At 41.7% G+C, this 13,389-nt stretch overlaps 1 protein-coding gene across 1 annotated transcript in view; it reads left to right on the top strand.

The window, feature by feature from the left end:
• The window catches only part of UACA (uveal autoantigen with coiled-coil domains and ankyrin repeats), a 36,143-nt gene that overhangs the window by 2,961 nt on the left and 19,793 nt on the right, over window positions 1-13,389 (top strand). Inside the window, exons 2-8 of the mRNA XM_018567407.1 lie at window positions 4,509-4,642; window positions 6,379-6,467; window positions 8,783-8,847; window positions 10,518-10,575; window positions 11,785-11,855; window positions 12,013-12,119; window positions 12,230-12,411. Coding sequence (XP_018422909.1) covers window positions 4,509-4,642; window positions 6,379-6,467; window positions 8,783-8,847; window positions 10,518-10,575; window positions 11,785-11,855; window positions 12,013-12,119; window positions 12,230-12,411 — 706 coding nt within the window. The remainder of the gene's footprint in view (window positions 1-4,508; window positions 4,643-6,378; window positions 6,468-8,782; window positions 8,848-10,517; window positions 10,576-11,784; window positions 11,856-12,012; window positions 12,120-12,229; window positions 12,412-13,389) is intronic.

Raw genomic sequence — 13,389 nt, 5'->3', positions numbered from 1 at the left:
ACAAGAAGCAGAATACATGTGTTGTCCTCCTCCACTCTTCAGGCATTTATACAAAGTCATAGCTAAGGGGATAATTCGGGTTTATGTGCATGGCCCCAAATATTTCACCAAGGGCGATTTAAAATGCCTGCCCCTTTTCAAGTCAGTGGACAGATTCAGAATGTCTTGAGGACTGGTGTTGTGCACCCTCAAGCTGGGTAGTTTCTTAGGAGTTTTTGTATTTTCTTTTATATCAAAGCGTTAAATGCTTCTTTTACATGTGTATATATTTTGATAGTATAATAATAAAATGGAAAACGTTTTGTTAGTGTGACCCTATACTCTAAATGTGCCACTCTAACAGGGCTATTCACTAAAGGGTGAAGAGTTTGGAGAAGGCAGGAGAAGTGAACAATCTAGGACAACATAGCTGATTTGTAAAAAGTTTCCAATTCAGCTCACTTTCCAGTTCAGCTATGTTGTCCTAGATTGTTCACTTCTCCAAACTCTTCATCCTTTTTTGAAAATAGCCCTGTAAATGTGTATAGAGTGGCAGGCAGGGTCCTTGTTGTTAGTGGTCATCATGAGGATGTGGTCTGTCAGATACTTGGAACAGATGTAACCACGAGGTATTGGCAAAGGTAACCTGTGGAGCAGCAGGTAGGGACACTATGGCAGCTGCAGGCTTGCAGGATGCCCGTAGCTGTATTAGGGTGCCCGTAGACATGAGATGACATGTGCCCAGTTTAGACTTTTTGGGCATGATCACATATTTCTTGCTGTCCTCAGCTTGCCACTGCCTGCTGTTGTGGAAACACTTGGTCAGGTTAGAAAACATACCCAGTTTGTTACTGTTCCCCTGCCAATTATGCAGCTTCTGCTTGCCCCATTCAGATTGCTTGTAAGATCGGCTGAGCACACATTTTAAAGAGTATCATAACTCGAAAGCAAAACGTTTCTGATCTTCAGGGCTCCCCCTGATTTGAACTATAAAACTTCTTCCCTTTTTTCATCTCCATTACACGGGGTGCACAGAAATGAGCAGTTTACAGAAGGAAGATTGTTTGTGCTTTGAGTTTAGCTCACAGGAAGTGACAGACACATTTGTGGCAAGATCAACGGGTATTTTCCGAACTTGCAGAAATTGACCTTGGCCTGAAAAGAACTGAAAAAGAAAGTAACCTAAGGACCAGTAAGCTCTACATATTACATTTTTGTTCTAGGGTTTAACATAGCCTTTAAATGTTCAAGGCTAACGGAGTGCCTTCAGGACAGTCAGATTATACTTGCTTGTCTGTGCCAACCTTATTTCTTGTTTAAATCATAGCATTAGGCTAAAAACACGGTGCCATGTGTGTAGCCCACACTAGCGCACGGTGCCATGTGCTAGATACATTGCAATTCATTTGAATGACACCCCAACAAACCTCCAGGTGGCCATGCTTTGGCCATGAAAAAAGTAGTGCATGCATACCGAATACTTGTGTACCTCAGAAAATAACTTTGCAGGCAAAACAAGGAAGTTGCCCGTTGTTGACCTGCGTTCAGCTTATTAATGTCCCCCATTGTCTTCAGCTAGGGACTGAACGTTCAAATTGATGGAAACTCTTACACTATACTGACTAGGAAATAAAACAATTTGATGGCAACATAATATAGCCTAGTTTACTCCCTATTTTGTCCAAAATGGTCCACTCTCTCGAGATCACTTTGTAGTATCTGTTTTCCAGATTTGTATTCATTAAGATTTTCAGAAACCCATTAGAGAACATGATCATGTTCGTGTTGCCATGCAAGTTCCCCCCCCCCCCCCCCCCCCATGGCATGGCTTTCCCTTTGGACAAGAAGCAGAATACATGTGTTGTCCTCCTCCACTCTTCAGGCATTTATACAAAGTCATAGCTAAGGGGATAATTCGGGTTTATGTGCATGGCCCCAAATATTTCACTAAGGGCGATTTAAAATGCCTGCCCCTTTTCAAGTCAGTGGACAGATTCAGAATGTCTTGAGGACTGGTGTTGTGCACCCTCAAGCTGGGTAGTTTCTTAGGAGTTTTTGTATTTTCTTTTATATCAAAGCGTTAAATGCTTCTTTTACATGTGTATATATTTTGATAGTATAATAATAAAATGGAAAACGTTTTGTTAGTGTGACCCTATACTCTAAATGTGCCACTCTAACAGGGCTATTCACTAAAGGGTGAAGAGTTTGGAGAAGGCAGGAGAAGTGAACAATCTAGGACAACATAGCTGATTTGTAAAAAGTTTCCAATTCAGCTCACTTTCCAGTTCAGCTATGTTGTCCTAGATTGTTCACTTCTCCAAACTCTTCATCCTTTTTTGAAAATAGCCCTGTAAATGTGTATAGAGTGGCAGGCAGGGTCCTTGTTGTTAGTGGTCATCATGAGGATGTGGTCTGTCAGATACTTGGAACAGATGTAACCACGAGGTATTGGCAAAGGTAACCTGTGGAGCAGCAGGTAGGGACACTATGGCAGCTGCAGGCTTGCAGGATGCCCGTAGCTGTATTAGGGTGCCCGTAGACATGAGATGACATGTGCCCAGTTTAGACTTTTTGGGCATGATCACATATTTCTTGCTGTCCTCAGCTTGCCACTGCCTGCTGTTGTGGAAACACTTGGTCAGGTTAGAAAACATACCCAGTTTGTTACTGTTCCCCTGCCAATTATGCAGCTTCTGCTTGCCCCATTCAGATTGCTTGTAAGATCGGCTGAGCACACATTTTAAAGAGTATCATAACTCGAAAGCAAAACGTTTCTGATCTTCAGGGCTCCCCCTGATTTGAACTATAAAACTTCTTCCCTTTTTTCATCTCCATTACACGGGGTGCACAGAAATGAGCAGTTTACAGAAGGAAGATTGTTTGTGCTTTGAGTTTAGCTCACAGGAAGTGACAGACACATTTGTGGCAAGATCAACGGGTATTTTCCGAACTTGCAGAAATTGACCTTGGCCTGAAAAGAACTGAAAAAGAAAGTAACCTAAGGACCAGTAAGCTCTACATATTACATTTTTGTTCTAGGGTTTAACATAGCCTTTAAATGTTCAAGGCTAACGGAGTGCCTTCAGGACAGTCAGATTATACTTGCTTGTCTGTGCCAACCTTATTTCTTGTTTAAATCATAGCATTAGGCTAAAAACACGGTGCCATGTGTGTAGCCCACACTAGCGCACGGTGCCATGTGCTAGATACATTGCAATTCATTTGAATGACACCCCAACAAACCTCCAGGTGGCCATGCTTTGGCCATGAAAAAAGTAGTGCATGCATACCGAATACTTGTGTACCTCAGAAAATAACTTTGCAGGCAAAACAAGGAAGTTGCCCGTTGTTGACCTGCGTTCAGCTTATTAATGTCCCCCATTGTCTTCAGCTAGGGACTGAACGTTCAAATTGATGGAAACTCTTACACTATACTGACTAGGAAATAAAACAATTTGATGGCAACATAATATAGCCTAGTTTACTCCCTATTTTGTCCAAAATGGTCCACTCTCTCGAGATCACTTTGTAGTATCTGTTTTCCAGATTTGTATTCATTAAGATTTTCAGAAACCCATTAGAGAACATGATCATGTTCGTGTTGCCATGCAAGTAAAATAACACATGCTCATATTACACACATTAAAGAATTGATGATGATCTAAATGAAATTTGAAATTATTAGACAGACAGTATTAAATAAATGGGTAATTTTTCCAAGGGTGGGAGTGGCAGAAAGGAGCAAAGGAAAGCAAAAGGATGCTCCCTCCAGCACAAAATGGAAGATGTACTAAAGGAGAGACTGGATTAACTCGGGTGGACAAACTAATATGGAATTCAGGGGCCAGTCTGTACAACCCAGGAGCCAGCAGGATTATTTTTAGGAGCCAGCTCCAATGACAACAACCAGAAAAAAGCTTCAGAAGTTAGTTGCCAGCTGTAAATTTTAGGGATCATTGTTGTCCTGGCTCCTGGGGTTTGTCCAGCCCTGGATTAACTAGTAGGATCGCTCAAAAATATTTGTTTTATTTTTGTTTAATAAAGGTCAGGGATATTGATTTTTGAAGAATGAAACAAAAAATTTGTGTGCGTTTTATTATTAAGCATGTATAGATAATTTATTCAATGTTTCTTCGAGCATCTAGCTAATGGATGGAGGTGGTTTTAATTTGTTGTTGGATGCTCACGAGTTCCCCAAGTGAATGGACGAAATTGCAAGCCTTCTCCTACACTACCAAAGAAGCACCTTCTTTAGCTTTCCAATGCTGTGATGTCACTGTGCATGTCGTTCATATAGTGCCTTAGAAGGCCTCTTTGTTGCTCTTCAATTTGGGTTATACTGAATACACATTATTATACACTAAAAACGCTCCGTCCATTTCTGGTATTTGTGATTTTTGCCTTAGGTAGGCAACCTCAGATAAATTTGTTCTTATTGAAGAATACTTGTATAGCAATATACCCAATTTACTTTGGTGTCATAGTAATTACTGGTTGTTTTGTTTTGTTTTTTCCTACTTTTGCAGCAAACTGCGGAATGGAGCAAATATGATGATCGGTTAATGAAAGCAGCAGAGAGGGGAGATGTAGAGAAGATTACCTCCACTCTCACCAAGAAGGGAGTGAATCCCAGCAAGTTGGACCTAGAGGGACGCTCTGCGTGAGTGCTGTGATATAGCAATATATAGATAGGCTGCACCTGTAGTGGGAAAGCCGTTTGGGTTATTTTCCTTACTGTGGATGTTTTGTAAATGGTTTTGATTCTAATCTAATATTACTATACTGAACATAGTATCAGTTCAGTCACATCTGGTACATACCGTTAAAGGAGAACTATGGGGTCAGTGTTTTTCCCCATAGTTCTCCTTAGGGTAACGGGAGGACACAAACTAGTGCCCTCCCGTTACCCTAAGCTCCGTATACCGCGAGCTACAGCTCGCGGTATACTGAGACGCCGGAGCGGATCCCGACGTAGATGACGGGATCCGCCCAGCTGCGTGAGTGACAGCTGGCTCTGCCTATCTAGAGGCAGAGCCAGCTGTACTCGCCCCCTCCCCGTCCGTTCCGCCAGTCAGCGCTGGTGGAGCTGGGAGGGGGGAATCCAGCCCCTCCCCCTGTCACGGCAGAGAGCCGGGACAGGATCGAGAGGTGAGCGAACCCGGTATGTGTTCGCTCACCTCCCGGTCTACTGAGCCGACCTGTGACAGTCTCATTGTCACAGATCGGCTAGAACTATGAGGTGAGTGGAAATCACTCATCTCATAGTTCTCCTTTAAAGAAGAAGTGCAGGGAGAGTAAAATATACTCTCCCTCTTGCTTAGAACTGGTGGGGACTGCAGTTATGAATCAGAACACATAGTAAACAGTGAGGTTTTCTACTATTTAACTGTAAAGGTTGAATGAGCTTTCAAAGGATTTTGTGCTCTGGGTTGCCTCCTATTAATTTGCAGCATATGTCTGACTCATTTTTTTTGTCAGACGTATTCCCTTATAGTTTCTTATGTGGAGTCTGTGCTACCTCAACCCACACACAAGTATGCAAACACTGAGAGTTTAAAATATGTGCTTCATCATTTATGTTGTAAAGAAACAAACATGAAGCTATATTTAGCAGATTTACCATTCAGCAGTATGTTTTGGGACTTGGTGTCTCATCTGTGATGCACTGAAACACACACATAGGAGCTTTAATGAAATCTTTGGCTTCCGTATGTTCTCGATGTCTCCTGCCAGGGAATCTAAAAGCTCAGAAAAATATGTTTGATCACGTTCAGCGTTTTGTTTTCTGGCTCAGAGTATCGTCTCCATTTATGGTGAGATGAGGATCTGAGAGAAGCAGGGGGAAGGTGAAAGCTCTGTATATCTCCAAAAATGAAATTGTAGAAATGATACATAATGTCAGACAGGAGATGCTGAATTCTAATTCCTCACTATGGTGCAGTGCTGAGCATTTCATCCTGTATACATGGCCTGTCCACCTTCTCTGGAAGGGACACACGTGGTATGACAAAGTTCTAATTCAGGCTTTAGAGAATTAAATTCCAAGAGATGGCAAAAAGCCATCATGTTTAGGTTACAAAATCAAACATATAATGGATTCCTATTTATCTGTCAAGATGAGTCGCGACTTGTAGAACATGTGTTTTTGTAAATCGCATTGCTTCCTCTTCTGTATCCACAAATAGCTTTGTGACACTTACAACTCATTAGTCATTAATATGTCATTGAGCTACAGGAGGGTGCTGCCTGTAAACCTGGGCAGGATGTGTGTATTTGTTTATGTTAAAAGCTTAATTGGAGCTACAATTGAGAAGTATAGATTGGCTTTGTAGGAGGGGTGCTGGATTAGTGGTTTACCACCCTGAATAATTCACTGTTTTATATCTTTGTGTTCAGATTCCATGTTGTTTCCTCTAAGGGTCACCTGGAGTGTCTAAATTCCATTCTACTACATGGAGTGGATCTCACGGCTCCTGATGCTGTCGGTACGTTGGCTGGTTTGTTTTTTCTTTAAAGAGACGTTTTGCATGTCATAAATGCAATGAGAACAGTGTGAGCTCAATGGGATCCAATGCCTCACCAGATCATTATGGACTGCCAAAACTACTCGGTGAAGACGCCACATATGATGTGACCTATTCACTAGGACAGAATATTCTTTCTTTAGTTGGTACTTGGTGGAATACACTGAGGGCCCATTTACATTCTTGCAGTTTATGTTGGCCATTAATGTTGCAGTAAAAGTAGCGTATTAAAAAATAATTGGCTGCCAAAGCCCCCAAATATCCAGAGAAATGGACAGAATTTGTAATGCAACAAACCATAGTGCATTGGTTCAGTGCATTGTGGTGCAGTTCAAAATGAACATGTAACATGCTTTGTCATGTTTTATGGTAACGCAAGCATTTATTGTAGATGTAAATGGACATGGAGGGGACATCGGCCTGTGTAGATTCCAGCACTTTCAAAGCATTGGTGGTGTTTTGTGGGGTGCTTGTTCTAAGTAGAGATGAGCCTGCGCTTGGTGCGAACCCAGATTGCCTGAGCTTGCCCAAGCCCACCCAAAACTGGGACCGCCACCCCCTCCTTCCAGCCCATTCCATTGCGGAGATGCATGTTCACACAGGAGTTTGTGGATTGCAACTGATTGGGTCAGGAGAAAGGTGTGGCGGCCATCGTTTTTGAGCAGGTGTGGGCAAATTGGGTTTGCACCAAGCACCGGCTCATCTCTAGTTGTAAGTTCTGGTCTGTTTAGACCTCATCAGCGGTTTGAATTATTCATTAATAAATCCTTAGGAACATCTTTGTCTCTTGCTCCTCCAGAGTTCATGAATCCTTTGTTTTAAGGCCTTTAGAGACATGATGACATCTTCCTTCATCTGTATTTTCTAACCCGTTTCATATTGAACACTTGTGTTTAACGCCAACACCTTTTGCAGTATGTGGTCCAACTGTAATATTCTGTTGGTGACATGTAACATGCCATTGCTGGGCAGCCTTGTGGCTTTTTGGACCACACACACGCCACTTTTAAAAATCTGCCAAGTGGTTGCACTCTACAGTTTTAGATTTGACTTTGATCAAGGAAAGAAATGTGAACTGTGGTGCCAGGCTTACCAAATACCATTTTAACAATAGAAACAGTGTTTACAATTTTAATGTACCATAATAATGTTGAATGCTAGTGATCCCTGTAATAAGTGGAGCAACACTTGTGCCCAGTGGAATTCTTCAGCCTGTTGCCCAGCTACTATTAACCCTTGATAAAATTGATGAGTGGAGTTAAAATAAAGCCCACACATTTACAATTACTTATGAGTTGCAGAGAAGACCTATGTGCTGCTGGCCTGTCCAGTTATAAAAGAAAAATACTCTTCTACCTCTAGTACATTTGTTTGGGTATTCTCATATTTGCTTCCCTATCATTGGAAAATGTCTGGAGATTTAAGCAGGATCTGTCACTAGTTTGGAAACATTAAATAGTGCTCCCTCCTCCTGTGCTCTGATCACAGAAGTACTACCTCTCAGGCCAGCCTTGTGTAAGAAGCTGTCTGAAAGCAGAGCTGTATGTACTACAAATACCAACAAAACAATAAGATCATCTGTTCCATTCACAGGAAGCAAAAAAAGGAATTGATACAACCTATCACTGTGATCAACAATCAGCACCTCTCACCATACACTCTTACTATAGGTTATTTATTGGCTAATATAATCATATCAGAATGGAATATATCAGTTGTTAAACGTTTGCATGCGTTAAAAGAACGCAAGCTCTATTCACACTCAAGCCTAGATCTTCTTCACCCCCACCTGCATCCCCTCCTACCAAACGGTACGCCCTCTTCCCTGATGCTTTGTTTTTGTTTCTATTCTTACCTTCTCTAACTACCCTTACTGCACCCTCACCCACACATATAGTTCCAGCTACAAGGGAAAGGACTCCTTTATTGATGCTTTATTTCTCCCTGAATATTCCCTCTTCTCTCTAACATGATGTTATAGAATACTCCATACATGTTCCCTCTCTTGGGAAAGCAACGACTGAACTTTCTAGGAACCAGATGAGACCCTTTCAGCCCATTTCCTTATGTCTTCCAACAACGGTCTCTGTTTTGAATATTATTATCTTACAACAAAGCTTATTGAAAACTCTTTGAAAAAAAAATCACTCGATAAAATTTACTTGAATAAAAAAAAAAATGTAACACCAGCAAAGTATATCTGATGTTCAGGATGCCCCCTTGCACCATCTTCATCAGACAGTTGCCATTTACATCTGCTTCTTTCCTTGTCTCAGGGCGAAATGCATTACATCTGTCAGCAAAATATGGGCACTCCTTATGTCTGCAGAAGCTTCTCCAGGTGAGTGTGTTTGACTGGGATGGGTGTGCAGTTAAACATGATTGGGTCAGGGGAAAAATGTTGTGTTACACAGATTAAAGGAAATATTCACTATTTTTTTTAAACACTGACAAGGTTGTTTTGATTTAAGTGGAGAATACAGATGACCCTGATGCACCTTCAGAAACCCACAAACATTGCTGCAAGATAGATTAGTGCAGGGGTGGACAAATCATTATGGAATTCAGGAGCCAGCAGGTTTTTTTTTTTAGGAGCCAGCTCCTTTTAACAATGGAGAAAAAACTGTATAGCGATGAGAACAAGAGAGTACCTCAAAAGTTAGGCCCCAGCTGTGGTTTTATAAGAAGGGTTGGCTACCCGAGTCCTGGGATTTGTCCAACTCTAGCTTACCATTTATCGAATTAGTTACACCTTTAACAGTCCGGCTCAGGTGGAAGAATTGAAAGCCTTGCTGCTCCTCCTCAATGTGTCATGAGAACCAGAGGAAAAGGGTTACTAATTATATGTGTAACTGCTTCACCAAAGAAAATACCTCTTTAACCACTTGCTGCGGGTAGCCGTACATTTACTGCGGCCCACAGAAGTGGTTATTCCAAGAACACCCTCCTGCTGCAGCCGTGTTCTTGGTGTCATTTTAAACAGTCGACGATTGCTGTTAATATACAAGCGATCCGGCATCTATAAAGCCGCCAGATCATTTTGGCATGGCGGGTCTCCCTGCAACGATCAGAGAGAGATCCGCAGGCTTCCAGCCACTGATCTCTACTCTGTCTACTTGTCTACTTGACCCGGAAGTGATGTGTATTACATCACTTCTGGTGTCACTGTTTACATTCTCCGACTCTTAGATCCAGGAGAAGAAGCTGGGGAAGCAGATCTCTGCTTCCTCAGCTTTTTTGTGGTCCCTAGGTGATGGCAATAAAGTTATTGTAAAAAAAATGTTTTTTAAAAAAATGCAGATTTAATTTTAGTGCATTTTATCCTAAAAATACTGGTTTGATAAACATTTGCGCAAATACCGTGCAACATAAAAAATTGGCAACTAGCATTTTTTTTAATTCTACAGGGCCTCTGCTTTCAGAACATATATCATGGTTTCGGGGTCTGAAGCTGTTTTCTAGCCAAACATTCAGATGTTATCATATTTGTGCAAATTAGTAAGACATTGCTCCAGACAACAAGTGGTTAAGGGGTGACCATCTGTTCATTCGCTATAATCAACTTTCACCCAAAAAAATACAGCTAAGTTCATTAAGACAATGTGCCTGCAGTAAACACAGCTGATCTATTTGATAAAAACTTTAGTAAATTGCAACTGTAAAAATGAGCAAATAGGAATTGAAATAATGTGCAATGTTTTTGGGAATTGAGCATAATGTGGGAAATATAAATAAAAATGTTCTACTTTGAATGCTGGGGGGATTGACACTTGTCTGGATGCATTTTTTTCACCTCTTCTAGCAAGGCTTCTAGAGTCTAATAAAAGATGTTTACAAGCCAACACTGTCTCTTTATACCCATCGCGTGTGGCACTGCTATTTCCATTAGCCTGGTTGGCAATAAAGCTCCTTTCTCATGTGTTGATCTTTTTTATTTTCTCTTAAATTTTTCTTAGGAAAATAATATTTACATGACAATTGTCTCTCTTTTTTCCTTTCTCTGTATTTTAGTTTAACTGCCCAACAGAGAATGTGGATCTGCAGGGGAGGACAGCGCTGCATGATGCAGGTTAGGAGGGTGCATGATCCAGGACAGTCATATCTTTTGTTCTTCAATCACTCCAGTGTTACTTTGACTTTGTGTGAACACTCTTCAGGAAATGATGTTTTGCTACATCTTTTAGCAGATAAAACCAAGTTCTCCAAAGCGATTCTGTTGAAGTGTGGGGGTACATTTGTAAACTTTGCTTACAAAATGCTAGTTGCCTGACTGTTGTGCTGTTGCTCTGGTTCTGAGCCACTGACCTAGAACACATTTAGAGATGAGCAATTCTGACTTTAATTGACTTTGTTGTATGCAGGCCCGGATTTCCCACAAGGCCACCGAGGCCAGGCCTCGGGGCGGCAGAGCTGGGGGGGCGCATTGTGGAACCTGGCCTTGGGGCGGCAGGGGGAGTAAATCCGGCCCTGGTTGTATGCATATTCTGTATGCAGACCCGCCGACATGAATGATCCCGATCCCACATTGAACCACGCATTGCTATTCAATGCGTTCATGCGACCGTGCGGCTCAGCGCAATCTCAATCACCCCCGCCCGAATTGCTCCCTGACCCTTTTTTGCCTCGCTAATCAGTGCAGTTTCCATACAGCTTTCAACGTGGCAACCACGCTCATCAATTTATAACTAGCTTTTAAAGTAAGGTGCACATAGAAGGGCTTTACACAGTACATACACAAGACAATATCCCAGCACTCTGAACAGCAAGCCTGCAAAGAACAAATTACACTAAGTATTAGCGTTAAAAGCAGAGGTTTTAGTTGCACAACTTTTGCAAAATATGTGGAGGCCACACTGCCTCGTCAAGGCCCCTCTGTGTAGTGTGAGAGCCTCCATCTTGTAGCATATATAGCAAAGGACAAATTGGGTGCAGGTACGCACAAATGTTTTGTTTTTATATTTTATTTATTTTGGAGCCACGTGTGTGTGTTTTTTAAAGTGTAACTATTACAATGAACAAAAGCATCCATGCTATAATAGTAGCATTGGATGCTTTTTGCAAGACCTTGGAATGCAGTTTACATTCTGTTGCACTTTCTGGTTTCAGTTCCAGCACTCAAAGTTACACTAAGATGGCTTTTGTCAAATGGGGTGAAATCTTTATGGGTGACATTCTTTATTTCTATAGTTCAGCATGGTCTTCCAACTAGGGCCCTGCCTCTGTCTGATTTTTGTGTGTGCCACTTCTGATACCATAATGAACTTCTCATCTCACCTAGCTATGTCGGACTGCTGTTCCAGCGTGCAGCTTCTCTGTGATCACGGGGCTTTTGTAAATGCGAAGGACTTGGTAAGAATTCAGACATTCATATTTCTTTCACCCACATACAGCTGAGTTTTTCCTCTTCTTTGTCTGTGCTGCTGCAGTCAGACTTTTACTCCCACCAGTGTTTATTTTGATTGTGAGCTAAGCTTGGCAGTGATTTGCTGATCATCTGTCTATTCAGGATGGAAGGACACCACTTGCTTTGGCCACCCAGATGTGCCGTCCTGGTATATGCCAGCTTTTGATAGATAAAGGAGCTGATATCAATGCACGAGACAAGCAGAATAAGTAAGTGTTCAGATATCAGATGCATACTGATATCTTATATTGATACGAGTTATGATGAATGGATGCTGTGGCCCGAGGAGAAAATCTGTAAGCCTTTTCTGTGTTATCAGGACACCTCTGATGCTGGGATGCGAGTATGGCTGCAAGGAGGCTGTGGAAGTCCTGTTGAGAGCCGGAGCTGACGTTGGGCTGGTAGATGCTTTGGGACATGATTGCTCCTATTACAGCCGAATCGGAGATAATCAGGAGATCTTGTCCCTGATAAGGATTGCTGTTGAAAGCTCACCACGAGGTGACCCTTTTTTTCTTTTCTCTACTGATGTTTTAATATATAATCCTGGCTTTTCAAAATTCTTAAATTACCTTCCAACCAAAACCTTTTTCTTGTTTTCCTTAAAGTGGGAACATTTGTTTTTTTTTTTTTTGCTGTTGCACTGGGTAGATTTTCACACCCTTCCTGTCCTGGTGACTGACCAGGAATTAAGAAAAGGTTACCCTAAAATGTTAGGAAATCCTACCTTTTTGATGGCTTTCAAATTTAGGAGTCCACTTCACCTTCTGTACCAGTAACATAGTTACATAGTTACATAGTATTTGAGGTTGAATAAAGACATTAGTCCATCAAGTCCAACCTATTAGGATCTCATTCTAGGAGTACCTGTACCCCTGTATATTACGGTCCCTTAAGAAATCGTCCAAAAGTTTCTTGAACAATTCCACATTCTTTGCTGAAATCACTGTCTGTGGCAGTGAGTTCCAGACCCTAACTGATCTTACTGTGAAGAACCCCCTTCGCCCCTTGTGCTGGAATTTTTTTTCCACCAATTTTAGGTGGTGGCCTCTAGTTTTTGTAATGGAGTTAATTTTAAACAGTTTATCGCTAATGTTGCTACCACCATTGAACATTTTGTACATGGAAATCATATCCCCCCTTAATCTCCTCACCTCCAATGTGAACATGTTTAAATTTAGTAGCCTTGTCTCGTAGCTCTGGTCCTCCATACCCCTAATTAGTTTGGTTGCCCTCCGCTGGACTTTTTCCAACTCAAGGACATCTTTTCTTAGTACTGGTGACCAGAACTGGACCGCGTACTCCAGATGAGGTCGAACCAATGATCTATAAAGTGGCAAAATTATAGACTTGTCCCTGCAATACATCCCCTTTTTAATACAGGACAAGACCCTGCTAGCTTTGTTTACAGCAGCCTGGCACTGCAAACTACCTTTCAGTTTGTGGTCTACAATGACCCCCAAATCCTTCTCCATTTCT

The sequence above is a fragment of the Nanorana parkeri genome, unplaced genomic scaffold (genome assembly GCF_000935625.1).
Source record: "Nanorana parkeri isolate BGI_ZX_2015 unplaced genomic scaffold, ASM93562v1 scaffold1043, whole genome shotgun sequence".
Classification (NCBI taxonomy): Eukaryota; Metazoa; Chordata; class Amphibia; order Anura; family Dicroglossidae; genus Nanorana; species Nanorana parkeri.
Note: the sequence above shows the minus strand (reverse complement) of the source record. Positions and strands in the feature narration are given on the sequence as shown.